Source organism: Anas acuta, chromosome 18 (genome assembly GCF_963932015.1).
Source record: "Anas acuta chromosome 18, bAnaAcu1.1, whole genome shotgun sequence".
Lineage (NCBI taxonomy): Eukaryota > Metazoa > Chordata > Aves > Anseriformes > Anatidae > Anas > Anas acuta.
The window spans coordinates 9,229,764-9,255,577 of record NC_088996.1 but is presented as its reverse complement, the minus strand read 5'-3'; the positions used below and the strand labels follow the sequence as shown (position 1 = coordinate 9,255,577).

Sequence of the window (25,814 nt, the reverse complement as noted above, 5' to 3'; positions counted from 1 at the left end):
GGCCATAGGAGTGCCTTTAAAACTAATTTTACAGCTGACATCGAGCTCCTGCTTTTGCTTGCCTGCCTCATTTGGAGTCCAGGATTCAAAGTGCCTTTCAAAACCATACTCCATGCAGACCTGCTTGAGTTATGGGTAAGGCATCAAGCAGGGAAGTGGTTGTTCTTAAAGCTGAGAGAGCAAACTTTCTGAAGCTATCTATGACATGTAGATATGAAATAATAGAGAATTGTTTCTTTTAGATACAAACTACAACTCAGTCACAGTATGGCTCATGATAAAGACATTGTGAAAGCTATCAGATGAAACTCTGTGTGCTAAATCTTCTTAATATTGAAGAGAAATGTAACAATTTACTGCCTGTGCTAAAGCCTGGGCTTACTGGAAGCGTATCCCGCCTCGCTTCCCCATATCTGCCTCTGTCTTTTAAATGAGTGCCATGAATCACAGTCTAATAATAATTTTTTTAAGAAATGCTTCTTTCCTAGGAAATCACATTCAGCCACAGTTTAAAGTAAACCCTATGCATGTTCCAAACATTTAGAGGATACACCTAGAAGCCAATAGAGATGTGCTTCCTTTATCTACTGGTATTGGGCATGGTCCAGTTACCAGGAAGGTCCACACCAGCACTCCCACCATCTCTGGCAGGCCCACGGTGTGTGGCTTATCAGGGGAGTTTTCAAGGAAAAAGAAAAATTATATGTAGGACCACAAAAGCACCAAGAGCTAATTCCAGCCAGCTAGAAAGGCAACGCATGATCTAACCCGGTCATCTAGACCTTCCCTGCTGAAAGAGTGCTTTCTAGCCTGCCTCTCTGAGCACACATTGCCCCCATCTGAAAGGCAGCACCAGAAACCAAAGAGCCGGTTTCAAACCTCCAAGACCCACGTGAAGTCTGTGCCCTGCAGCCAGTTTGGCAGTCAGAGCTTTAAAAAATAAACCCAGCTACAGAGCGGTGATTTGCATAGCGCATGGTGGCTAAAATTAGCCTGCCTCGACTCCATCTCGAGAGGAAGTCTGACTTGCCACTGCAGCTTCAGGTTTCTTGGCTTTGAGAGCAATGCAGAGCATCTGAGGAATACAGACGTGTCTTCTAGGCAGTCCTGCTCCTCTTGGCTGGCGCTGCTCCCCAGCCTGAGGCAGTGCCTACATCTCCAAGCTGTCCTGCAGCACCAGCAAGAGCCTCGTTCTTCCCAACCAGGGAAACCAGAATACGCTGAAACATGTGAATGCCCTCTTTTCAGTATGAAAAGGTTTAGAAGATGATTTATTAAGGAGAGGATGCGGTGCAGGTCACAAGATGGTCTGTCCTGGACATAGGAAGAATAAAACTTCTCTAAGACTCTATCACCACATGAGACAGGGGCTTCCAAAAGCTTGAGAGAGCAGAAGTGCAGTAAGAGGTGCTCTGCAGAAGACACTCATGATGCGAAGGCATTTTAGGAATGGTAGATTCATTTTTGTTAGCTACTGGATTAACTTGAGATACCCCAGCCTGATTCTTAGTCGAGGTCCCACATCATCCTTGCATAACAGCCCGTGTTTCTCTGTCATAATTTAATGTTGTTGCAGCATTGTGATGCAGCTGCCCAAACAACTCACACGCTGTCTCCTTTAATTCTGCAGACGAATGGATGTCCATAGGAGGTTACACAAGTCCACCCTGGATGTCTCTGACCAATTTAAATTATTCAAAAAGTCGATCATCAGCTAAGTGCTAAGCTGTTTTTCATTTCAACTTCAGATGTAGCTATAGCTGCTCCCCCTGAGACGTATAAATCATTAATTTAGTTATGTAGTGGGATCACTCAGGACTTGTACTGCCTGGTGCTGCTTGCACAGGTCCCTTCTCTCCTACTGCACCAACTCTGCCCAGCTGAGCCGTATTTCACACATCCCCACCCAATCCGTGGGGTTGGGGTATGGGCCCTTGGACCAGGTTTCTTGGGGCTTTTGGCTCCTTTTACCATGAGGTTCCAGATACCTTCAAATCAGAGATCACAGCTACCAGAGCTTTATAGCTGAATGCTTGTATTAAATTTGTGCAAAATAAACTTGCTGCGGCAACAATCCAGTATTGGCTTTTATATTTTACATGACTGTAAGCCAGCATGGCTTTTCATTTTCTGCTGTGTTGTGGAGTTGAAAGGTAATGATTTGCTTTTAAAATACAATTAAAATGATTTAGTTACTACTTTGACTACAATATATATCTTATGGAAGGAGCACAGAGTAAAAGCTCACCAATGGGCTGGGTCCTGGCTGGTTGCAATTAGGAACAGAACAGCCCCATGACATGAAATCTGATGATACACTGAACTTCTGACCTATAGCAGAAATCTGATCGTCACAGCCCAGCTTCTTCTTCATTTCAGCTCTGTTCCGGAAAACAAAAGTCTTCATTCAACATTCAATTTTCCCCACCCTTCACCACTGGAATTTTTATATGATCTGAATTAAATATGCCAGACTTTGAAGGTAAAAGTTATAAGGGGCCAAGTGAAATCCAGGGCGTCTTTCCACTTCTTTTGCAATTGTCTGTAGGCCTTGTACTGATGTGATGGGGCCCTGCAGGAAAATTAGGTGCTTCTGTGTCAAACTTCACTGTGGTTTAAGTAGAATAAAATACTGGATCTAATATTACTGGATTTTTATTTATTTTTTTCTGGGCTGGAGGCACTCATTGCTTTTTGCCAAAATTAGACACATTCTCTGATCCAAAGTTTAAGGCTTACTCCTAAAGTCCTTACTCAGGACTTAGGGCAGGAAAAGCTGCTGATATCCAAAATGAAGTCTGAGCAGAGCACAGACTACCCAAGTTTGGTTACTACTACACACCAGTGGCGAGTTGCGGTCGAAGCACCCAATAACCTGCAGTGTGTCACAGCCATGGTGCTGACACCTCCGCAGTGTTGTGTGGAGATAATTAGGTCTTAAAAGATGTGCCACCATGCTGGATGGAGTCCAGCTCAGCAGTCCTCCTTATCTGAGTTTCTGCTCAGTTTTAGGCCCGTGCGCTCTTCACTCAACAGTGTCAACAGGCAACCTCCGTGGGCGTCAGGAGCGCGCAGACGGGTGGCTTTACCCACCCATGGCTCTGATAAGCTAAAAACAGATTGAAGGTCTAAGTCAATTACACGTAAGCACGTGATAAAATTCCTTGCTAAACTGGGGCCTAAGTCAGTGTGATCTTAGGGTGGAACTCAAATAAAGGCTCTTGGAGGAGGAAGAACAGGCACAAGAATGGAGCCAAAGGTTCTCCTGGGCTGGGGTGCGTGGCCAGGGCCCAGGCAAATGGGAAAACAGCGTGATCCGACAGAAGGAGGGATTGTGTGAGTGGCTCCGTGGCTGTGGCTTGGGAGGAGGAATTTCCTCATGGGAACGTTGCCAGGAGGGTGAGGAAATTGCTTGTTTTTCTAAGCAGAAGCAACTAATAAAGGAGGGGTAGGAACAAAGGTTCTCATCTGTGTTGTAGGCAGTGTCACTGAGACGTAGTACTGGTGGTGCTTTGGGTTGTGCTGTTTAAAATAGCTTGCTTTCTTTAGGCTTTTGAAAGCAGGGTGAAGTAATAGAGTTGATCTCTTGTAAGCATCTGTGATCAGCATTCAGGAGGACTATGGCAATGACTTGTGTAGTGAAGAATAAAAATAGCCCAGGCCTAAGATATCAGTCCCAGATTTCACCTTCAGTTCTGGAGAGCAAGTGTTAGCTAAGTCCAGAAACTAAACACTGAAGTTAGTAGAGCTGTGTGTGCAAGAATCCAGCTTTACCACGCAAAGACACATTAGATAGAGCAAACAATCCATAAAAGACAGAACAAAACAACCTGCGAAACACTTTGGGGCACTGTGCTGGCTGAAAAGAAGCTTGGAGCTGTGAGGAACAGCTGCTTCTGGAGATATTCCTACTACACAGAGGAATAAAAGACTTCATGCCTGAAGAATCTCCCTGATTACATCTCCATTCTGTAGTCACCATCTACAACTGGTTTGAATGCAAAAATGGGAACTTCAGCTCAGAAGGGACGGCAAAGTCTTTACTCCCCTTATATCAGAGAAGCTGTTTTGAACCAACTCTTCTAGATATATAGCACTTAGAAGAAAGTGTAGCTCTCATGATAAGTCTTGTGTAGGGGTTCTCAGTCAATTTTTATGCCAAGGATCACAAATTAATTAAGAAAATCTTGTCTCTTGGAAACTCTTCTAGTCACAGTTGCATCAAATCACTCTAGCAGTAGCTTGCATGGAAAAATAACATTAGGGATATTTTTATTTTTAGCTGTCTTAATGAAATATAGCAGATGGAAATAAAGAGGAGAAGCCCGTCCTATGTGACTAGCCATCTGTCTGGGGATCAGCAACAAGTACTTCATGGATCACAGCTAGAAAATTACTGGGTAATTAATGTCAGTCTTCAAGCTACCTTACAATTCTTCACTCTCTTTATTCTACTCTGTAAAGTGGATTTCAAATGCCACTCATAACTTACCCGGCCACAAGAGACATGCTTATAGCACCACCCTTAGAGTACTAAACCTCGGGTTGAGCCCCAGTGGCTGCTGCAATCCCTCCCTCTTTCAGAGGTCTGCAAAGCTGTCAGCGATCACATAGCCATCTACTCAGCATGAGATAAACTACCTGGATCCTAAGGGCTATTCCAGATGATCTAAATTTACCTTTTGGACATGTGTAACTTGCCCTCAGCTCCATGGCACACCAAGCACTGGGACCAGCACAGGACCATCCCCTCTATTGGGCCCGTCATGGAAACCAGGTTATTAACTTGAACACGGGGTAAAGAGCTATTATCCAAAACTAAATTTTGCTAAACTAGATTTTTGTGTTGGGTTTCCTAATGACGTGTAGCTTTTCCAAGTTAGTTAAGTAGCTAGTTAGGAATCTGGCCCTTCAAACTGCTCCAATTACTTCTACGCACTATTCATTTGGAGGAAGCTTGTCATGTTTAATGACATCCTAAACAGACATACAATCCCGAACACTGCTAAAGGTCACAGAGCTCGAGCTCTTGGAGATGAGATACTTATTCAGTGTTGTCATAGCTATCCCCTCTCTGTGCTCACACATGCTGCATTACTGCTGCAGCTTGTTCTCGCTTTCCTTTTTGGGAAAATCGATGCCTTGTCACCAGAAAGTTTGATATTTCACCATTACAGAATATTGGTAATTCTTCTCCTGTAACAGGATATTGTTATCGGACTGTTTTAACCTTGTTTATTACCTCCATTCTGCCAGCTCTTACAATTCACTTGATACTGTTTTGGTTATTTTTGTGCTTTGATTTAAGAACACTGTGCTCCAGGACTGCACTTTAAGAAATGCCCCGAGGAGCGGAGCCAAGGGAGTCATCGGCTTATTTAGTGGGCTGTGCTGAGCTCTCCGCAGTGGCTTAAGAAATGCCTCCCTTCCTGGAAATCCACTGCTATCTGGTAAAAGTCTACTGTATGGCACAAACACCATTAATCTTCACAGCCCCCTAGACACACCATAGCTGAATCTTACGTAGCAGGTGAAAATTGTGTTATTCCTCATGTAGGACTGGAAAGTGACCCCAGCCAGATTTAAAAATTGAGAAAATCCCATTTGTAGGCCTAAGTCTTTGGCTATGTCTTCTATTACTTTTGCATTCATTTTTTTTTCTCCTTCTTACTTGTTAAGCAATCTCATTTTGTTGGCAAATACCACGTATTTGCAAACATGTTTCTGTCCTCTACAAGCCTGCAAAAACATTTGCAAGTGGGGCAACTGTGCCCTGACTCTTTCGTGGTAATGTCACCGTCCCATTTGTCCTCCTCCCAGCCCATCCTTGGGGATGGGGACACCACAGGCTGTGTCACCCAGGACCTTGGGGCTGGTGGAAGAATTGGGATTTAATTAGAGCATGGCCTTCAATCAGACCCTCCCTTCCAGCTTTCAGCAGACAACATCTGTAAGGAAATTATTAAATCAAAGCCCCGCTGATCTTCCCCAGCCTCATCCGTGGAGGTGTTAATTGGAGGCGCAGTTTGGGTTAGGCGCACACTGGCCTAGGGGAGGGACTGAGCATGTTCTGCTTTTTGCAGCACTCTCCAAGAGGCTTCCTAGAGGCTGAAGAGAAGGAGAAGTGAGCGTGCAGAGATGCCTTGTGTCCATAGAAGTGTTCCTCTTTCCACCCATCTCAGCCCACTGCTGACAGCCCTGCCACCAGCAGCCGGGCAGCACCAAGCAGGGCCAAAAGCCACCTCTGCTGCCCAGGGAGCGGTAGCGGAGCCTCATCGCTTCGTGCTCGGCTGCCTGGTACTGACACACAACATTGCTATCCTCCTGCATGCTACTGCCCTTCACAAAGTAATCCAAGCCTTTCTATGGCATATTTAACCTGGAGCTCTATCTCCCCAGTGGGACATGGCTGGGACTTTCAAAGGAGACCACTGGGCAGTCGTCCTTCAGGGGATTTGGTGAATAATTCTCAGCCTCTTTTAAAAACTCACAGAACAGCCGTGGAGATAAATTGCAGGTTCTGCACACAGGCAGACTGCTCAAGGTTCATTACAATACCAGTTAAATGCTATTTATCTCATTCATTGTCTCATTCTAGTCACTCATTTCCCCTGAGAAGCCCATGAGCTGGACACAAGGGTTGGCTGGACACGGTTCTCCTTTCAACTGGCACTCTTAGTTCAGACATAATCCCTAGAAACACTTTTTTTTTTCCCCACAGAGTTTTAAGCCAACAGCCAGGGCAAGCAAGTACTTATTACAGGAGCTCAGATCCAAAGTTCACCACCATTCTCGGGCAGCTGGATCCAAGGTTTTGGTCTGGCTGAAGAGAGCCGAGCACAAGCGAGCTGCGGGGCCTGGTGTGCTCCAGCTCGCCCTCACTCTGGCTGGGCTGCAAGGGCTGAGCTGAAGAGGAGAACAGAGGTGCTTGGGTACAAAAGCTTTGCTTTTACCAACTGTCAATAAATATACAAAGACCTGCTGCGGTAAAGAGTGATAAAAAATACCTGAGGGGGGATGTTTTAAGCCCTACGCTGCAGCCCAGGACCCACAGCCCTGGCCTGCAGATGGCTGTTGCTCCAGGAGGGGGGCTGGTACCTGCCCTGGACTTTTCTGGGAGCTGCACACATCTCCTGGGCCAGTCTCCAGCCAAAAGAGCTGAAACCTCTCTTAAATGACGCATAGCAGAGCTTCTTGTGTGCAGGAGAGAGGGAAGAGAAGGAGGCAGAGCTGGCCCTGACTGTTCACATGCTGAGAACTACAAGTCCCTGGTGTATTTGAAGCCTCAAGGGTGCTGAGGTGCAACAAGTTCCCTGCCAGTGACCTTTTACTGTTAACGTCTGAGCATGGTTTTCATTACAGTAATGGTAAGAAACCATTAAAGAACCACCCAAGCCCCAGATTTTCTTTCAGTCACACAATGCCAAGAGACATATTTAGAAAAATGACTGCAAGCCTGATCACAAATGTAATTACATGCCAAAAAACTCCATCCTTCTCTTCAGCATTTAAACTCTTTCTTGGCAAAACTTCCCTGTTGAGCTGGGGTGTTTCCCAAATGACAGCAAGTTTGCTGAGCCGTGTTTTCGGATGCCATTCCAATGGGCACACGCGTGAATGCTTTGCTGGATGTCTGTCTCCCACAGTACCTGCCAGCTAAATACCTGGTCACTGCTGGAGCTCACAGCACTCAGGGGCCTGAGGGACAGATTCTGCGTAAGCCAGTGAGAATCAAAATATAATTTGGCCAGTTTTACCTTCCTTGTCATATCATCTTCAGTTTCCAAAGCTTCCCATCACCTTTCTTATGACCGGTACGATGACTGCATTCGTTAGGCTGGAGGATTGGTGAGTCCAGGCTCTCATCCCTCTTCCTCAGTACTCAGGAATTTTACTCCAAGGTCAGTTCAACCTAAAATAAAAGATGTAACATGTGAAAAAGGCAATGAGAGCAGCAGTCTCATCCAAATGCTCTGTGCCCATGTGTACACACGGCCTGTACCAGCTGTCACGGAGTCTGCTTGCTATTGCTCTGGAGGCTGGCACCTCACAGGGTCCCTTTGGTCACCCCTCCAGCTGACAGGGGACACTCACCTAGCAGTACCTGCTGCCTTTCAGGACGTGCATGGTTTGATTTTAGTCATTGATCAAAAATAGACAACCTGCTTTATTTTCTCATCCACTTCAATAGCAGGCAGTCAGGTAAGTGCCACAGCCACCTGAACAGTATCAGAGACCAGCCCAGTCCAGAGGGGTTCTGTGCAACATCTGTGTGGTGAGGGGAGAGCCCCAGCCAGGAGGAGGTCTCTGCTGCTCCCTCTCACGGCTCAGCCAACCTCACCATCACCATAGCCCTGACCTAATGCTTTTCACCTCCTTATTTTTTTCATCTCACGAGCAGAAGTTGAAGTTGCGTTGCCAACCTAGAAAAGCAACATGGAGTTGGTGCTTGAAGTAGCACAGCTCCTGTCTGTCTCACCTGCCTGTTTGGACCTGTTTTCCTTGCCTGGTTTGTACATCCAGAGACACGGGGACATCCTGAGGACTGGCAATCCTCACAGAGGGCCTTGCCCAGGGGTCTGGTGAACATCCTTACGCTAATAAAATACAAATACCTTGCCATTGCCACCCAAATTAATGGCTGGGAAGACACAGGGCATGCATCAAATCACACTTAGCAGTCCCAAGGATCAATCCCCCTGTCTGCACATGGGCTGGGGGAGAAAATGAAGGGTTTAAGTTTTGTCCCCCTCATGTCGCTGCGCCTTGGCCCTCCCACGCCGTCTGCTTTGAGATAAATCTCTTGCGCGGGATTTATCCAGAGCCTTCTCTTCCACGTGCTGCCTGCAGACAGATCTGTGTGTGTTTGCATGTGTAAGTGCTATACATAACCAGCCTGCACTTTCCAACAAATTAGCAGAAATACCACAGTTTTACATTTGCTGCGATCTGCCTGCCAATCAAGGAGGCTCCCGCGGTCCTTTCTGATATTCATACCAGGATCACAGCCATCCGCTGTTTGCTACTAAAACTTGGTTCTCTAGGCACAAAGATTGACGGAAACCTCCAGCTGGTGGCATCTCACAAAGAAACCATGGGCTTGGCCTCACCCCCTGCCTGGAGAGGCTGCAACAGCAGCCAGCAGCAGGGGAGCCAGAGCATATAAAGTGCAGTAAATAAACCCCATCTTAGCACCAAGGTTGATACAAAAAGCCATAAAAAGCAGGGACAGTAAAAGAGAAAAATGCATGGCAGCCACAAATCCTTGAGGCGGACATGAAAGGATTTTAATTGAAAACGAGTGCCCCAAACTCCTTCTCCTGAAGGTGATCGGCATGCCCTGGCCTCACAGGATTGTTGCTTGCACATACATGCATACGTCAGCTTGTATTCATAGCCCTAAAATGTTCCTGCCAGTTACACACTCCACAGATACCAGCAAGATCTTAGATTCCGCTTCCCCCCAGCCCCTGCTGTTGTTGCATCTGCTTGTTTTACCTATCATCCACCCCGTCCCCGTCTTCGTCTGAGCATACGCTGCAGGAGGAGAGATATAAATAAGGTCAGGAACTCATTTCCAGGTAGCCAGATGTGTGGCAGCACCTGGAGCGCATTCCCCATGTCTTGGGCTGTCACGGTGCAGGAGAGGACTCCGTTTGTGGCGCTCATCACCCAGACACCTGCGTGCTTATATACCTGCTTGAGCCATTACCTCCCTTTGTTCTGCTTCAGGGCTCTGTGCTTGGTTTATTAAGCTCAGATGAGCATGGTTACACGGTCCTACACTCAACCCATGTAGTTAATGCCTGTAGTTACCTCTAAATTCTTGCTGGTTAACTGGTGTTGAATGGGCAGTAATGTAACTGCACCCCGGCACTGCAGTTTATGGAGCTGCATGCATTAAATCGGAATTAGCTGTGTGCCTATTAACAAGGACATCCACCAGTAACCCATGCAAATGGCCTTTCGGTGTTGCCACTTTACAAGAAACACCTTGTTATTCTGTAAAATGTTGCAGGAGACTCAAGCCTGCCCGCCAGAGCACACAGCCACAGGCCGGCCGCTTGCAGGGAGCAGCAGAGCTGCTTTAGCTCTACAAAAATCTTTCGTTCCTGTGCCAAAGCCTTAAATCCCTTTGACGACCTTCAGCTGAACTCCTGGCCTGGCGGGAGGGAGGGAAGGAGCTGTGTGGAGGGAGGGGATGGAGCAGGGGATGGGGAGGTGCTGGGAACCCGGCGATGGGGGTGAGCGGGAGGAGCAGGCACCTGCTGGGAGGGACGGGCGCTTGGGGTGGGTTTTCCTATCTATGTCCATGCTATGAGCCCGCTCTCTAGGGAATTGGGCACCGGCTATTCCCGGCCCATCCGTCAGCAGCCGGGCGTGAGAGGGTTTTCCTTTCCCGGCTCCCTCTCGCCCCTGAGGCCAGGTTTCCTCCTCCCGCCCCGTCCAGCTCCTGGGTCCTTGCCCAAGGCGTGGAGGAAGGGCAGATGTCTGCTGGGGATGGGAAGGGACACGGAGCTCTTCTGTGCCCACATCACCCCATTTGCTCTTCTCGCCAGCACCTCTGCACATCCCATCACCAGTTTGTGCCGGGGGATCACACCAGCACCACATTCACATCTCGGGTGCACCAAGCTGACCCCTCAGCTGCACAAAACCCCCTAAAACACCCCAAACCCAAACCACCACCCCATTTCTGCATCCTTATCCTTCTGCTCTTGCAAGCTGAGCCTGCCGTTCCCAGCCGTGCCCGCACCCGGTGCAGGATCTGGCCCAGGACACGGCCCTGGTTTGTGCCCAGCTGCCGCCCCGCTCGGCTTCAGCTGCTCAGCGAGCGAGGCAGCGCCCGGCCCCCCCGCCGCAGCCCCGTTGTGCCGCACGGAGACAAAAATATTCACCAGCTGCTGCCCACCTGGTGCTGAGACGAGTTTAGGAAACAGCAACGAGAAACTGAAAATAAAAGGCCAAAAAGAGATAGATGCGGGCCTCGCACCAGAAGTGAGAGCGCTAAAAATAGCGGTGATGTGATCCATCAGTGCTCTAGGTCGTAATTAACCGCTTGAGTGTCTTTGGGCATGGAGCAAGTGTGTCCAGCAATACGAAACCCACAGGAGGCGAACAGCCCAGACGGCGCGTCCCGGGCTCCCGGCGTGCCACCACCGAAAATAGAAGACACGTGGCCGGTCCCCCGGCAGGACAATGTTGGTGGCCATGCAGTGTCACCTCCTGTGCCCCACCTCAGGGACCACCGGGCTCCATCCACCCCACCACCATGGTGTGGGGACTTTCCTGGGGTGAGCTGCACCAGCACTGGGTGCTTGGCTTGGTTGCAACCCAAGGTTTTGTCCAAACCCTTCCTGGTGCTGGAGGGGGGGAGCGGTGACAGCAGGGGGCCTGGATGCGTCCCGTGCCCCCCAGCAAAGCCCCTCGGGTCTCCTGCTCCAGCCCTCCCACCAGCCTCACGTTTGGCAGCGGCAGTCGCAGGGCTGGATCAAAATAGCACAGCCGGTTCCAAGGCACCTCTCAAGTCAATTTATGCCTGATATTTAGTTTCTGTAAATATAGGATGTTGTGCATGAGATCAAGTGGAAAGTTTCCTTTTTGATTCCTCCGGAAACAGAATTATTTAACTGAGCTGCTATTCCCTGGAAACATTTGACTCAAGTGTTACGACATTGTGATAGAGGAGAAATTCAATGCCACAACAGCAGCCCGCAGCTAATCCATTCTCTTCTGGGACTGGGAAAGCTCAGACTGGGAGAAGGACATTTAAAACCAGCCTGATTCTGAGAGTAGGTAGTATTTAATACCAGAACAAAATAGGTCAGGTTTTAAAAACAAATATATGACTTAACCCATCATGATCCTAAACAAAACCAACACAGCTACAAACCATAAAAAACAGTATCTCAGTGCAAAAGCTCATTTCAGCTCCGTTCAGAGCCTTGGGTACCCAGCAAGATGCCATCTCCTTGTGTTTCACCCCCCATACATCTGCCTCAAACCCTGCATAGCCTCTCCTACCTCTCGGTGTGGATGCCCCCAGGGCTCTCCGACCAGGCCCAGCAGCTGCATGCATCCCATGCGTCCTTCGGGGTAAGGTCACACAGCGGGGAGCAGATGCTGCCTCCCAGGAGGGGTGAGCTGAGCACCCGAGGCAAGAAGACTGTGAACAGCCCAACACTTTATAATCCATTAGTATGCTTCTTGCTCTCGCAACTCATCCTGCTTGCCCCAGGTCCCAGTGCTGCAGCATAGAGGACCTATGAGCACACCAAAGGGTGCTGCAGCACCTCAGGGCTGCTTTAGGACTTAGGATTTCATGGGACAGCCAGTACGGTCCCGTCCAGCACAGTCACAGTGCTGGGACCAGCTGGAGAAGACCAACATCAGCTGCAGTGCCACAGCCAAGGAAGCGTCCCACTAAGGTGGTTTTGAGTCAGAAGAACTTTAAAGTCACAATTTTATTTTCTCTCTCTATTTTTGGCTTCAGATTCTTGGATGTCTCCTGCCTACTCCCAAAATGCGTGACAAGGAGTAGGTCTGAGATAGTAACAATATTAAAATGAGTCCAAGTGCAGCATGAGCTGAAAGTTAGCAGGATAAAAGCTCTCAGCAAAAATTACAGCTGAGGAGCAGCCTCAGGAGAAGACCAGGAGGCAAGGAAAGGTGGCAGAGAGCCTTGAGGGGACGGTGATGTATGTGATGTGCTCTGCTCAGCACTGCTCAGACTCAACAGCCAAGGAGGCAAAGTCCAGAGAGGGATGGAAATGACCAGCAAACACAAGAAATGAGGAGAGAAAGTGAAACAACCAGGGCCTGCAGAATACCAACATAGGTGTGGTAACAGTCTCTAGGAGTTACTGTAAACAAGTAGGGAACAGGACTGTTTTCTGAATACGTTTTCTGTAAAATGGGTAAGAGTGTCCTGCCTTGCTTTGCACGACCTGAGAAGGCCCAGCTGAAGTGGTGCCCCGCCTGCCATGCTGCAGCTCACTCCTAATTCCATGGTGAAAAAGCTTCACAGCTGCTAACATAACACCAACCCCTCCGGAGCCTCTGTAGGTCCCTCTTCCAGTTGAAATCTCCTGCAGCAAGGACACAGAGGCCTTTCAGCCAGCTACCACCGTATATAATGCCTTCTGGCATCACGGTGAACTGGCCCAATATAGCCCAGAGGCAGCACCTGGGGAAAGAAAACCAGACCTGACTTCTGGAAAATGCAACTAGAGCAAGAAAGGAACCAACAAACTGTGAAATGCTTGTTTGCCTTGTGCTGATCCTCACCAGAGGTGGGCCTGGGGAGAAGGTGAATCATTTGTGACTTCCAAAATGAAGTGATCCGTGTTAACAACCGCAGTTATTTATTGACTTCTTTGGGGCATGGAGCCTTATCTATCCAAAACACACGTTTGTTCTCAGGGATCAGAGTAAAGGCACTGTTCCTGAGCCAGACGCGTGAGCACGGAGCGTTGTAACTGAGATTAACCACGGGATGTGTGGGACAGCACAGGGGGCAGCACGGCCTGAGGGAGCAGGGAGAAGAAGGCAAACCAAGGTTATAACCAAGCGGCTCGGTGCCTGCCCCGGGCAGTGCCCATCACACCTGTGCATGGCAAGGAAGAGGCAGGCCAACATCCATCTTCTGGGAAAGGGGAGCACACAGGCTTGTGAATAACTCATTTCATTGAGCCACATACAGGAGGAGGAACAAAGAAATCAGACGTTTCCCCCCATTTTCCAAAGCTCCTGACGCTTCATTCGTTGTTGCTGCACTTGTTGTTCGTCTGTGGTAATAAAACACGGCCTCGGACAAGTGCCAGGGGCCCTCAACAACCAACTCAAGGTTACTGTGGGGCCAAATCCTACTCCTCTCGTTCCTTCTTGTGCCCTTGATTCAAGGCTTGCAGCTTTCCTAATCCCCAGGGATTGGAGTGACTTTACGTGCATGCTCTGGAGCTTGCAGACTTGATGCTGTCAAGCCCAGGAGTCATTTTTAGGAAGAGTCTCCCCAATGCTCCGAGCACTGGTTGTGGGTATTTTATTCTGTTTTGACTGCTGGAGGCTTATGCAGTTTCCAGCAAGCGTGCAGACCCCAGGGAAAGTTTACAGACAGCTCAACAAGCCGTACAACATTGCTTTGCTTAATTACTATTTATGGATGCTTAAGTGCCACCCGCAGCATCCTAAACGTCCCCAGACCATGGTTTCAAAGCCACCCTTCTAGCTGACACACTGACTGAAGCCTGCCCCAGGAAGCTCAATGCACGGTGTGGTCCAGGTGACTGTCCTTGTGCCACCAGCACAGCTCTCAGCATTTTGCTCATCTCTGGTGCTCATCCCAGCCCCAAGTGGACCAGGACAGTCCCTGCACAGCTGCTACCAACAGAAAAGGTTTAGCAATCCCCAAGTGAGGATGTTTGATAGAAACATTTCATTACTACTGCAAACACTTCCTAAAGCATCCCAGAAAGCACAGCGCTGTTGGGCAAATAAAATCTCTAAATAACTCCAAGCTATTAAAAGCCAGTGGGTTCTTGCACCCTCCACAGCCATAAAACCTGCAGAAATAGTCTCTGGATGCTGGCGCTATTTAAAGGAAGAGCACAATGCACGTCTTGTTTGTGCCATCGCCGTGTCACCATATGGTGACGTGGTGCTGGCCAAGTCCCTCAATAACTGTGTGCACGGCTGTGCCCCACGCTCTGCTCACCTCCAGCTTTCCCCTCTGAGCATCACCAGGCTTTTGGAGGGCGCTGCCAGCACAGGGCCAGGGCAGCGTGCCTGCACGCAGGGTGAGGAGTGCTTTGGAGCCAATATTTGTGTTAAGGGATGATCAATGCTCAGGCTTATTCCAATCAGATACTATTTTGTTGTTGTTGTTGTTTGTATTTTTAAACAGGAGCTATAAAATCCAGGAAATGTGGATTTATGACCTATAAATGGTTTAGTTAGAGCTACAACCTACTGGCTTATGTAACTTTATTTACTCAGATGGGGTTGCCATCCCAGGCACCCGCGAAGCTCATTCTGTGGCATTTCTTTCTCTGAGCTCTGCTAAAAGCACAGCGATGGGGGGCTGACGGAGGGTTCAGAAATGGGGGCTTACAGACAGGTGGGCAGCTACTGCGAGCAGACAGTGCCAGCGTTCAGCGTGGCTGCAGCACATGAAAAACAAACACGTCAACCTCTGGCCCTGGTGTTTGCTTTGGATGCAAAGTGCTTGCTGTGAGGAATGACAAGAGAGATTTCTTTCTATTTCTATCAAAATCTTTGAAGGAGTAAATTCCCCATAGGGTTGCTGCAGGAGGAGCTGGTCCCAGGGAGGAGGTAACCCAGGGCATTGCAGCTGCTCTGCTGTGGGACCAGGCTGCTCTGCTGGCTGCAGTAGGCTTTGCAGCATCATGGAGTTTGGGGGCTTGTTTGTTTGTTTTAAAGGAGAAGTGATGAGAGCTGCCCAAGATCAGCAGAGGTGGGGCATGAGATTTGCTTAAAAAGTGTCATTTGTACAAACATGAGGGGAAACTGCAGCAGCCAGGTTGATTAACAAAGACTGCTGTGCCTCTTGCCCAAACACCAACCTTCCCTGGAGAAAGGCATGTGGCACTCTTGGGCCAGTATTTGGGGATGGAGCAGCTGGAGGACGAGAAGAGCAGCATGGAAAAGCCTCTAAACCATGCCTTGCTTGAGCTGCAGGTCCTGCGCACGACAGTCAGTTACGGAGATGATCAGAGACAGTGAATTGCCACTCATGGGTAGCACGAGCCCCGGTGGTGCCACTCACCTTCCTCCACGAGCTGCAGCCCCTCTTGGGGACCTGCACCTTTCTGGAAGAGGAGCTGGTTGCAGCCGGCAGCACATCCACTTCTGTTCACAGCTCACTTGCAGCGATTCAGCCACAGCTTTGGCCCAAAGTTGACATTTGGGGCTTTAGCGCAGGTCCAGGTTGCTATGGTGAAATGACCTTCCCAGCACCCTGAAAAGTTCAGAGATTTGGCTGAGAAACAACTCTTAAAAATGCTTGCAAAAGCCAGACAACCACTTTGCTATTTCAAGCTGACGACAGGTCGTTTTGGCAGCACGTCAGTACCCAAACGGCAGCAAAGCTGTTTCCCTGCCCCTCTTTGCAAGCCCCAAATCTTTACTTTCTCAATGAGCAGTAGCACCAGTGGGGAGCATGGGGTGCAGGTTCACTGGCCAGGCACTGCCAGGGATGTTCCCGGTGCCACCTCCCCTCATTTAGACTTCCTCTTCCCACATACAGAAAATCACAGCCCTGCAGGAGGTCCAGGACAGGCACCTCAGGCCTGGTGCTAAGCACGGGCAGCTGCCCTGCGGCCAGAGGCCGGGCTGCAGCATCTTCCCTCCCCAGGAGGAACGCAGCACGGCCACAGCCCAAAACCCAGGAGAGCACTTTTGGTAGGGAGCACCCACACAGTGCTTATTTGCAAGCTGAGTCAACCCGGCTATAATGGTTTTGTGGATGCCACCCAACTCACCTCTCTCTTATCCCAGGGATTTTCATTATCTTTTGGGCAATTTTGACAAGAATTCAATTTTCCCTGCCCACGCACGCATCCTGCTGTTCTCTCATTGAGCACATCAATTAGCAGCCAAAAATCTCCTCAGCGCCGTGTTTCTCTGGCATTCAGCTGTAAACACCCTTCCCCACATGATTACCCACCCAAAGCGGTGCCAGCCTTCCCTGGGCATGGCCCTGAGGCCTACAGCCCAGTGAACCCAGGGTCTCCAGGATTCAAGGCAGCCCATGAAGAGGCAGAGCCAAATCCTCCCTGGTTCTAGGCTTTGAGGAGGCTGGCTGGGCCTTCTCACTTGACCCCAGTTCTTGTCATCCCCCAAGGTCTCTCTGCCATCCCAGGGAGATAAACCATGACCTGAAGCAAGCAGTGGCAGCACCACACGAAGCCCCCACCTCCACACAGCCCCCCAGCCCCCAGGGTACCACAATGATTAGAAGTTGGTGCTCTCAAAAACCCACACAGGGCCACCACACCAGCACCCAAAGAGAGCCACAGTTCACACACACCACACTCATCCCCATGTACCCTCTGCTCCCAGCTGGGTGAAGAGGCTGCTGGCCACCACAGCACTGGTCCAGACACAGGCAGGCAGTGGTGGCAGCCCCGTCCCCACCAACACGAAGGGAGAGAGGGAGGTTAAAACCCCATCCCCGGCTCTGGTGGCCCCAGAGGGAGGTTTAAACCCCAGCTCTGGTGGCCCTGTGGCCACTCAGACACAGCACTCCCAGTGCCGGCCCCTCTGCACCAAGGTGGAAGTGAAAAGCAGATGTGGAATCCAGGACGGTTTCCAACTTTTTCATTTTTTTTCCTCCTCCTTATTTAAGCCCCAGCCCTGAGCCATTAACAAAGCAGAAGCCGCTGGGCACAAACATCTTGTGCAGACAGGGCAGCAGCAGGGGAAGGCAGCAGTCCTTCCCTTGGCCACAGAAGCCACCTGCAAGCCCAAAAGCCTTGGGGCTGTGGGGTGGAGGAGGGCTGTGGTGCTTCTGTTCTTGAAGAGAGGCAAGAGGAGCACCTCCTAATTAAGCCGGGCTCATGCTCCCATAATCTTTAAAATAGGAGAAGCGTTTTTATTCCATGCCCCAGCTGCAAGGGGCTGAAGAGGTCTCAGCACAGGGGCTCCACCACACCACAGATCGGCCGCACCCAAGGCAGAGAAATCCCCACAACACAACTTAACCACAACCAAGGGGAAGGCAAGGGCAAGCAATTTTCTGAACCCTTTGATGATCAAACACCCCAATTCTCCTTTTCTTTGTTCGACCGCTGACACAAGATCTCCACCTTCTTAGAGGAAACCCAAAACTTGCATGTTGGCAGGCAGAAGAGCCGTACCCCAGCACAATGACTTCTCCTCCAGGTCTGCAAGGAGCCTTTGAATTCTTAGAGCACCACCTTGTGTTTAAACACAACACAGGCAGTCCTGAGGGTTCTCATCCCGCCTACAGGCACAAGCAGCTAACAGTCCACATCACACCACTCTCTACAAAAGTGTTTTGAAAAGCAGGGAAACGATTCTTTTCAGAATTAGGTTTGTCACTTCAATGTCTTTTAAAGAAGTTAATTGTAACCAGGCAAGATTGCTACAAGTCCTGAATCTGGAGCACGGTCCAAGGCCAAAAAGCCCCCTTCATTCTTCTGCAGAAGACTTGAAGGGGCACTCCTGCCTCAGAGATGATCATAAAGTTAAGTAATGTTCACAGACTGTATTGCTCAAACAGCTTTCAAACACATTACAGGATGGTGAAAGGGAAGTGATGGCAAAAAGAATGCCTCATTTTGGTTTAACATCCCATTGCAGAAAAAAAAGGAAATTCACTCTTTCAGTAAGCCTGAGGTTTAATTTCCAGCAAAGAACTTTCCAATAAATAAAAAACACATTCAGGCAAACATTTTCATTTCTTTTGATTATTAACATTTTACATACTATGATTTGAAGTTGGCTGCTTCTTCTTATAGGAGAAAGACCACTGAGATTTTTAGAAATCTGCTACAGAAGCTGTGTTTTTCCTGTTACCATCATGTTCATTGGTGAATAGCTGGGGCATTTATCACAGCTTAAAACTTCAGTTTCCACATATCATTTGATAGAATTGTAAACTATGGTGCTATAGGCACTTTTTAAATGAAAAATCTGAAGAATCAAACTACTTATCCACATGCACAGCAGGGCTAGGAGAAGAAAGCTTAAACATTTCCCCAGTAAAGATTTTTCTTGATGCTTCTTCATATTTAATACACACACTCTTATGAGCACAGTGCACTGACATGCATGTGAACAGACACATCCTGAGAGTAAACACTGAGGGAAATGTCAGTACATCTGTTCTGGAAAGGCAACAAGGCAAAGATCTTGCAAGAAAATTCCAGTAAACGATCAAAAAGAATCTCTGTGTATGTTAATACAAGGTCTTTGCATCCTAGAGGTAATCAAAAGCAACTTTACATAGGCTCTTCAATATGGTTTGAGAGAAGAAAGAGTACATCAGCACACACAGGCAGGGGGAACAGGCAAGGCAGCAACATGCCACCAGCACACAAGGGGAAAAAATGTTGTTGCACAAGGAGGGCGCCACCAGAACCTATTATAACAAAGGTTAACCAAATATTTTCAGTGGCATGGCCAGTTCTTACAGACTCAAGATAAAGTGCTGGGACAAATGGGGGTAGAACATGGCAGATAACCCAGGAAACAACTGAAAACCTGGTTCTAGCCAAGAGCTTTGCTTCTGCAGGAGAAATCGGTCACCCAGCCCTCACTCTTCTGCCTTGTAAATATATCATTTCCTGTGCTGTGCAGTAACTAACCAACATGCTTTCGGGCTTAAATGAATTAAGCCAGTTCTTTTGTAAGGTGCTAAGAAATTTGGAAAATAAATTCCAGTGTCAGGGGCTACCTCACCTGAGCTGCAGTTCAGTGGTTATCCATCCTCTAGTCTTAATCTATGAATCAGCAGGTTTGTAGGCTATACAAGAGATGAAGACAGCATTTAGGATCCAGTCAGTGTATGCAGTTTTTCTTCAGAGCTTTTTGCTTAGGTCCAGTATGAGATACCAAGATTAGAGCAGTTGTGGGACGACTCAAATAGATTACCCGTATTTATGACAGCAATATTTAGCTGCTAGTATGATGCCTTCTGGTAGCATCAGAAGCTTTTGAACTTAACACAAGACCACAAAGAAAACACCAATCAGATGCATGTTTCATATACATATTTATATATATTTCATGTACAAAGTTACATTCTGAACCCCATGGATTCAATAATAGAAATAAATACTGAAATAACTACACTGCTATATGAGCTTTTCTGCTCACAGAAGCCTCAAGTTTTAACAGACAGCAAGTTTAACGCTGTAGTATCCATCTTGGATTACAGAGGCAAGTAAAATTCAGCGTAAAGTGTCCAACAGACAAAACTTTCAAAAATTACAGACCATAAAATGTTTAAAATATGTTTAAAAGATTGAGAAATGTGCATCAACAAAATTAATAAAGGAAACTTAATCTTGTTAGAGGGCGGGAGAGACATTTAGTGTATAGAAAAATGCTTTGAGGTGCAACATAGGTTGTTACAATATGGCATAACCCTGTTAGAAAAAAACATTTAATTTCCCTAAAGAACTGTATTTGAGTTTACCGTGTCTTGTTTTTACAGATCAGGGCCTTCACAAGACCCTGTTGAGACAGGGTCACTTACAAGAGTGCTAAATCAGGTTTAATCCTTTGGTAACTTTTATAATACTCACATGGAAATAAATATTCAGTTACACAGCATTTTAAAAGACGCACGTTCTTTAGAACAGTTAGTATAATAAAACAGATTTAACATTTGTTTGTTACTAAGGCAGCCTATGATAAAGTGTCTACGCTCTGCCAGCTCTATCTGATCCAACGCAGGAAGACCTTTACAAGAAATGGACAATGCAGCAGCTTATACAATGCATTTCACCTTTACCATGCAAACACCCTTACCCAGGCAAGTAATGTGCTGCATATTTTGTGCTCGAAATGTTTCCAAACTATTAACAAGCTGTAGCTATCAAAAGATTAGCTCCTATTTATATGATGCTTTAATCATATATGAGTGTATGCATAAACATTCTGGAGACTGATTTTTAGGGGTGTATTCTCATCTCAATGCCTGGGGCTTTCCTTGTTTTACTCACCATTCAAAGTGACCTTAAGTCAGAAGCATATAAACCCCAGTGCACTGCGATGAGAATAAGGATCCATTTAATCTACTGTACCTTAGGACAGGGGATAGTTTTTAGATGAGAAATACAGAGAAGTGCACATGCCTTTTATCTACACCCACAGTGGTACATAGTTAATTTTCTTTAAAAACCTGTCTACTTTTGGACAGAAACAGCTGTTGCTGAAAAATCTGCTGAAGTTGGTCCACTGAGGTGACTAAAATGGCACGGTGGACCAGATACATTTGGCAAAAGACCAGGTACACACTTGCCAGATTTTACTGCTCTATTTGACAGCAGTAAAGCCATTCAAAGAAAACTGATAATTTCATTAATAATTACAAATAAAATGCTATACAAGAACCAAGGAATGGAATTGTGCGTTTGGTTGTTTGTTTTTTTTTGAGAACACAAGAATGTGACAATCAACCAGTGAGTAAAAGCTTTGGAGACTGTGCTTTCTGAAGAAAAATGAATTTAAGATGACAGGAGAAGCAACGAAACTGCACCACTCACAGTGAAGATTCTGCACAACTGTAAAAGTTTAGACAGCATTTTTCTTAGACGTCTAATTTCATAAGTTAATTCAGATGTGCTTCAAGTTCAGCATACATTTCTACAGGAGTTTTAAATAGGCCTCTATAAGAGCATTAAGTCAGTTTACCTTCTGTATTTATATACTTTTTAAGAGCTCCCAGACTTCATAATTACGCCAAAGTAGTTTGAGTGACATTAAAGATGAATTTGGAAAGCAAATTATGAACAACATGCTCTCATCACTTTTGGCATTCTGAAGAGAAAAATACTACCAAGATATTAGACTTCTTTAATAAGGATTTTTTTTTTTACTACATAGTTCATGTCCTAAATACATATTTACGAGAGGAACAGCTGTGTACAAAATATGTTGCTTAAAAAGTATTTATACATATAAATCTAACCAATAGACCTGAATGGAGTTTTTCTGGTTTATCAGCTATGATATGCATTTGAAAAAGCTGCCTAAATATATATTTACACAATAGACCTCAGCTAAATGTGTTCATTTAAAAAATTAAGAAAATATATAAACACATGTTTGCCTGATAGACCAGAACTGCTCCTATTGCATAAAAATGTTTAGGCAGTTTTAAAAAAGTGTTTCTACATTTACTCCTCTGAAACTGTTCAGTTCTCTCACATATCAATTTACTAATTCTTCTGCTAATCTGAACAGAACAGTCCCAGCTTTTGGGGGGTAAATGCTGGATGTTTATTAAAACCCCTCAAACTTGTATATTCTAGCAAATAAATGAAAGAGCAAATCTAGGTTTTAAAATAGTCTGAAGAACAGAAGTCATGAAGCATTTAACTTAGGTTTGATGCTAATGTAGGAAATTCAATGTAAAAGGAAGACAGTCTTCAACTCACACTTATGGTTAAAAAAATAGATGGTGAGTAGACAGAATGTCAGCCTGATATTAGAGTCTCCTGACTTTCAACAATTTACTCAATCCTGCTAATGGTTAAACTTCTTTTGGGTGGGACTAAATGGGAGTATGCAGCTACAAAAAATACACTTTGTACCCTATTATCTGGCACTAAAATTCCTTTACAATCTCACTTGGGCAGAATGCATTTTTCCTGTACACTCTCAGTCTTTTCTCATGCTCTACTTGAGGTCTTTAACCTTCACACATGTAGTGCCTCATGAGTTTGACCAGCTAGGCAGAGAAGATCATTCTAGTGCTTAGGACATAAGGAGTTAAGACAAGAAAAAGAAAATGTATCCCCTGGTTCAAGAATTCTGCAATTGTTTTCAAATTTAAATAATCCTAAGGATACACTTTGGAAACAGTCATTCACATGTATCCATGTCAGGGAAATGGGAAAACACTATGCTCAAAATTGCTGATGGAGGGCAGCAGTTCTCAAACTTTATGGTTCAACAGTGAAAACATGTTGTTTTATTTAAATATTGTCATAATTTCTATACAACCCCTTTCCCCCCACAATTTTTGATGAAAGTAACAAATTAATCTGTATACACTAGGTAAGCAAGACTTTCCAAGTTTGAAAACAAAAGCTGAAACAGTTTGCTTTAGCCCTCACTGAATATTTGGACGAGCCTTGATAATCCATCTAATTTTTTCTTTTTTAATACTCTGGGAATAACTTTGCTGTTTTACTACTCAATGCATTATACAGTGAAATGAAGCTCAGTTGAAATTAAGCCAAACTCAAGTGAGACTACCAAAGAAGTGAACTATATTAGATTGTTGTGGTACAGTAAAACTAATGTCTCGATTGCTTACTATGGTGTGCACACCAGTTTTGAGAAAGTTCTGATTTCATTATACTGTTCCATGTAACAACGGTGCAGTAAAACAGCACAAGCTAATTCCTGTATAGTTAAAGGTATGACAGATTTGCAATATAAAGTTAAACAGCAAAGAAATGCTTCAACATCATGTAGTGAAACATGTTTCACAAAATAAAAAAACATGCAGAAGCTTTTTTTTTTTTCCTTTTTAGTTTTTAAGGTCTCCAGCTGCATCCTACAGGCTCACTCACTGCCATACATTACTTGCCACACTATCAAGTGACTCCTCTCAGCTTTGGCTACAGAAGGTTCTAGTTGTAGAGCTTCTCCAAGGAGTTCAGATTCTCCACCTTCATCACCTGAAAAACAGCAGCTTTGATTCAGACAGACAAAAACATTTTTAACACCAAAAGGAGCAAAATAAATGACATCTAGATCTACAGCTCACTACAGATAGTAGTTGCCACTTGCTCCTTTAAAGGAATATTCACAATCTTCAATATGTAAGTTACAAACTGAAAGTTTGTTGCCTAATTATTTTGAGCCTAGTATTCTGACAGTTACATTCTGCAGACCTAGCCCCACCACAAATTAACTGGAGTTTTGTGAGTATCTCAACTCTACATTATTTCATTACCCCTAGCTCTTTGATGCAAGAAAGAAACGGCCTAACTTGCAAACCTGCAGCATCTTTCAGGAGGAAATGGAGATGGTTATGCTACAAAGTGCATTAGCATAAACACACAAACCACAAAATGTTCTAGAAATATGAGCAGTAATTGAGCACAAATAAGACAATACAACATCCATGTGTTTGATAAACAATAGTCCTTTTCTTCTTTCCTCTTGTTCTAGTTAACCTAGCTTGTCACAACACTGCACACACTGGCACACGGCATCCTTAAACCTACTCTCCTTTATAACCCTTCAAAAGAGAAACGAGCATTTTTACAACTGCATCTAAACTTTGTGACGTGAGCCAACTTGGATCAAAGGTGATCGACTAACCACTAACAAAACCGCATGTAGACAGCAATAAACATTGGTACAGAGGCAGTCTTGTGGTACAGAAGATCAGTTTAATCAGATGAAATGGCGACTTACTGACAACTTCAGGAAGGTTTCAAGTCACAATTTGGCTGGGATTCTGGTTAGACTACTTTGGAGCTCTGAGGAATCTAAACACGGAATAGACTGAACTTGCTCTTGAGTCAGCTTGCTGCACTAGTGTGGTGAGGGCTGAGTTAATGCAGCTTATACTACACTATGCTTAAGTTCAAGTCTTTGCATCATGCCACAAGGACGTGCAAAATGCACGTTTGGTATGTGGCTATACCAGCTTGTTTAGAACAAGTGCAGAGTTTTCAATACCTCACTGCAACATGGCACAGAATTGCTATGTCCTGCCTCCTATGTACACTCCACCAGGGTTACTGGCAGGAACTTGTTTTGCATTGGGAATAACAGCACTTGAGCTGGCCCTTTGTTTTTTTGGTTTTGGGGTGGTTGGTTGTTTGGATTTTTATTTTTATTTTTTTTTTTTTTTTTTTAAGATCACTAGAAACAGATTAAAGCAAAAAGGAGTTCTAAATCGGGAGTTGGACTTCCTTTGGGGCACTTTTTCCTCAAACTCTCCAGCTGCAGATTCTAAACATTGAATTATAACACTTACTTTGTTACATTTCCCCAAAAGTTTCAACTAAAAATAAAAAGGCTTGCACAAGAGATCATTTATTGGCTAGATCGTGCAAAAGTGCTGTCCAAAAAAAATAAAAATCAGTGATCAAAATAAGCAGGGCATCTAAAGATAACAGTAAACTACTCTCTCCCTCTTCCCTCAAACCAAGATTTGCTCATGTTTAAGTGTTGTTCATGTAATACTTAAATATGCAAACTGACCACAAAAGGTCATTTAACTACAGACATATTTTTCAGCAGCTTGAGAAGGAAGAGCTTAACTTTTCAAAATAAGACTGAATACATAAAAAGTAAGGTGGTACATGACTCCAAAGCAGAGTTTCAAATAAGCCTTTTCAAACAGTAGTCTCTCAGAGGTCATGGTTTACTGGGAGAAGAGGAAATTGAAGGTGTGTGTATATGAGAATAAAGAGTCTTCTATACACTTAGTAAACACGCACATACTGAGCAACCACAGAAATGCACTCCATGATCACAATGGAAGTTTTTATATGGCTTATGACCTTATTTAAGGCTTCCAGTATGAAATTAGAATTAATTTTAAATTCAGTATTTCTTACCCATTCTGAAGTCAATATATCCCTCTCCACCACTTATCACCAACATGGATTTTAAGGAACTCTGGTTGAAGGACTCTGGGGCTGGTTTATCACCCGTTAGCTCTGTTCCACCACTACCCTGTGGGCAAACCACCTGACCTGTATAAAAACATACAGAACACATTTTTATGCCCCATCTCACAGAATTAGACCACCTGTTAATTCGGTTGTTGGCTGACATACCTAATGCCTAATAATACACTTAACTTTGGATTCTATTATCTCTCTAACGAGCAGCAAAAAAAAAGCTAGCTATGCTCTGCTTTCACCTCTCTCTAAAGAGATGAAGTCAGATCAGCCCAATGCAAGTCAGAATTAAGTGCCTCTTGACAGAATTCACAGCACAGGCATACAGATCTAGAGAATGACATTGAAACAGACTTAAGGACTTTTTTCAGACAACCGAAATGATTCAGCACGTCAGCCCATTAAGTAAACTTGTCATATACTTCCAGCACACCATGTATATGCAGTTGC

At 45.7% G+C, this 25,814-nt stretch overlaps 1 protein-coding gene and 1 long non-coding RNA gene across 13 annotated transcripts in view; both read right to left on the bottom strand.

Moving 5' to 3' along the window:
• Nucleotides 1–52: 52 nt before the first annotated feature.
• Nucleotides 53–11,272, bottom strand: LOC137841707 (uncharacterized). Its single transcript, XR_011088704.1, has 2 exons — nucleotides 10,913–11,272; nucleotides 53–7,912 (listed from the first exon to the last, which is right to left on the bottom strand). It is a non-coding gene; the product is annotated as an uncharacterized lncRNA (long non-coding RNA).
• An 8,467-nt stretch (nucleotides 11,273–19,739) lies between these two features.
• Nucleotides 19,740–25,814, bottom strand: part of SPAG9 (sperm associated antigen 9) — a 63,190-nt gene continuing 57,115 nt past the window's right edge. For all 12 annotated transcript variants that reach the window (XM_068654898.1, XM_068654889.1, XM_068654894.1 and 9 more), the window contains 2 exons: nucleotides 25,299–25,436; nucleotides 19,740–23,399 (listed from right to left, as the gene is read on the bottom strand). In XM_068654898.1, the coding sequence (XP_068510999.1) occupies nucleotides 23,284–23,399; nucleotides 25,299–25,436 (254 nt within the window). In that variant the 3' untranslated portion in view covers nucleotides 19,740–23,283. The remainder of the gene's footprint in view (nucleotides 23,400–25,298; nucleotides 25,437–25,814) is intronic.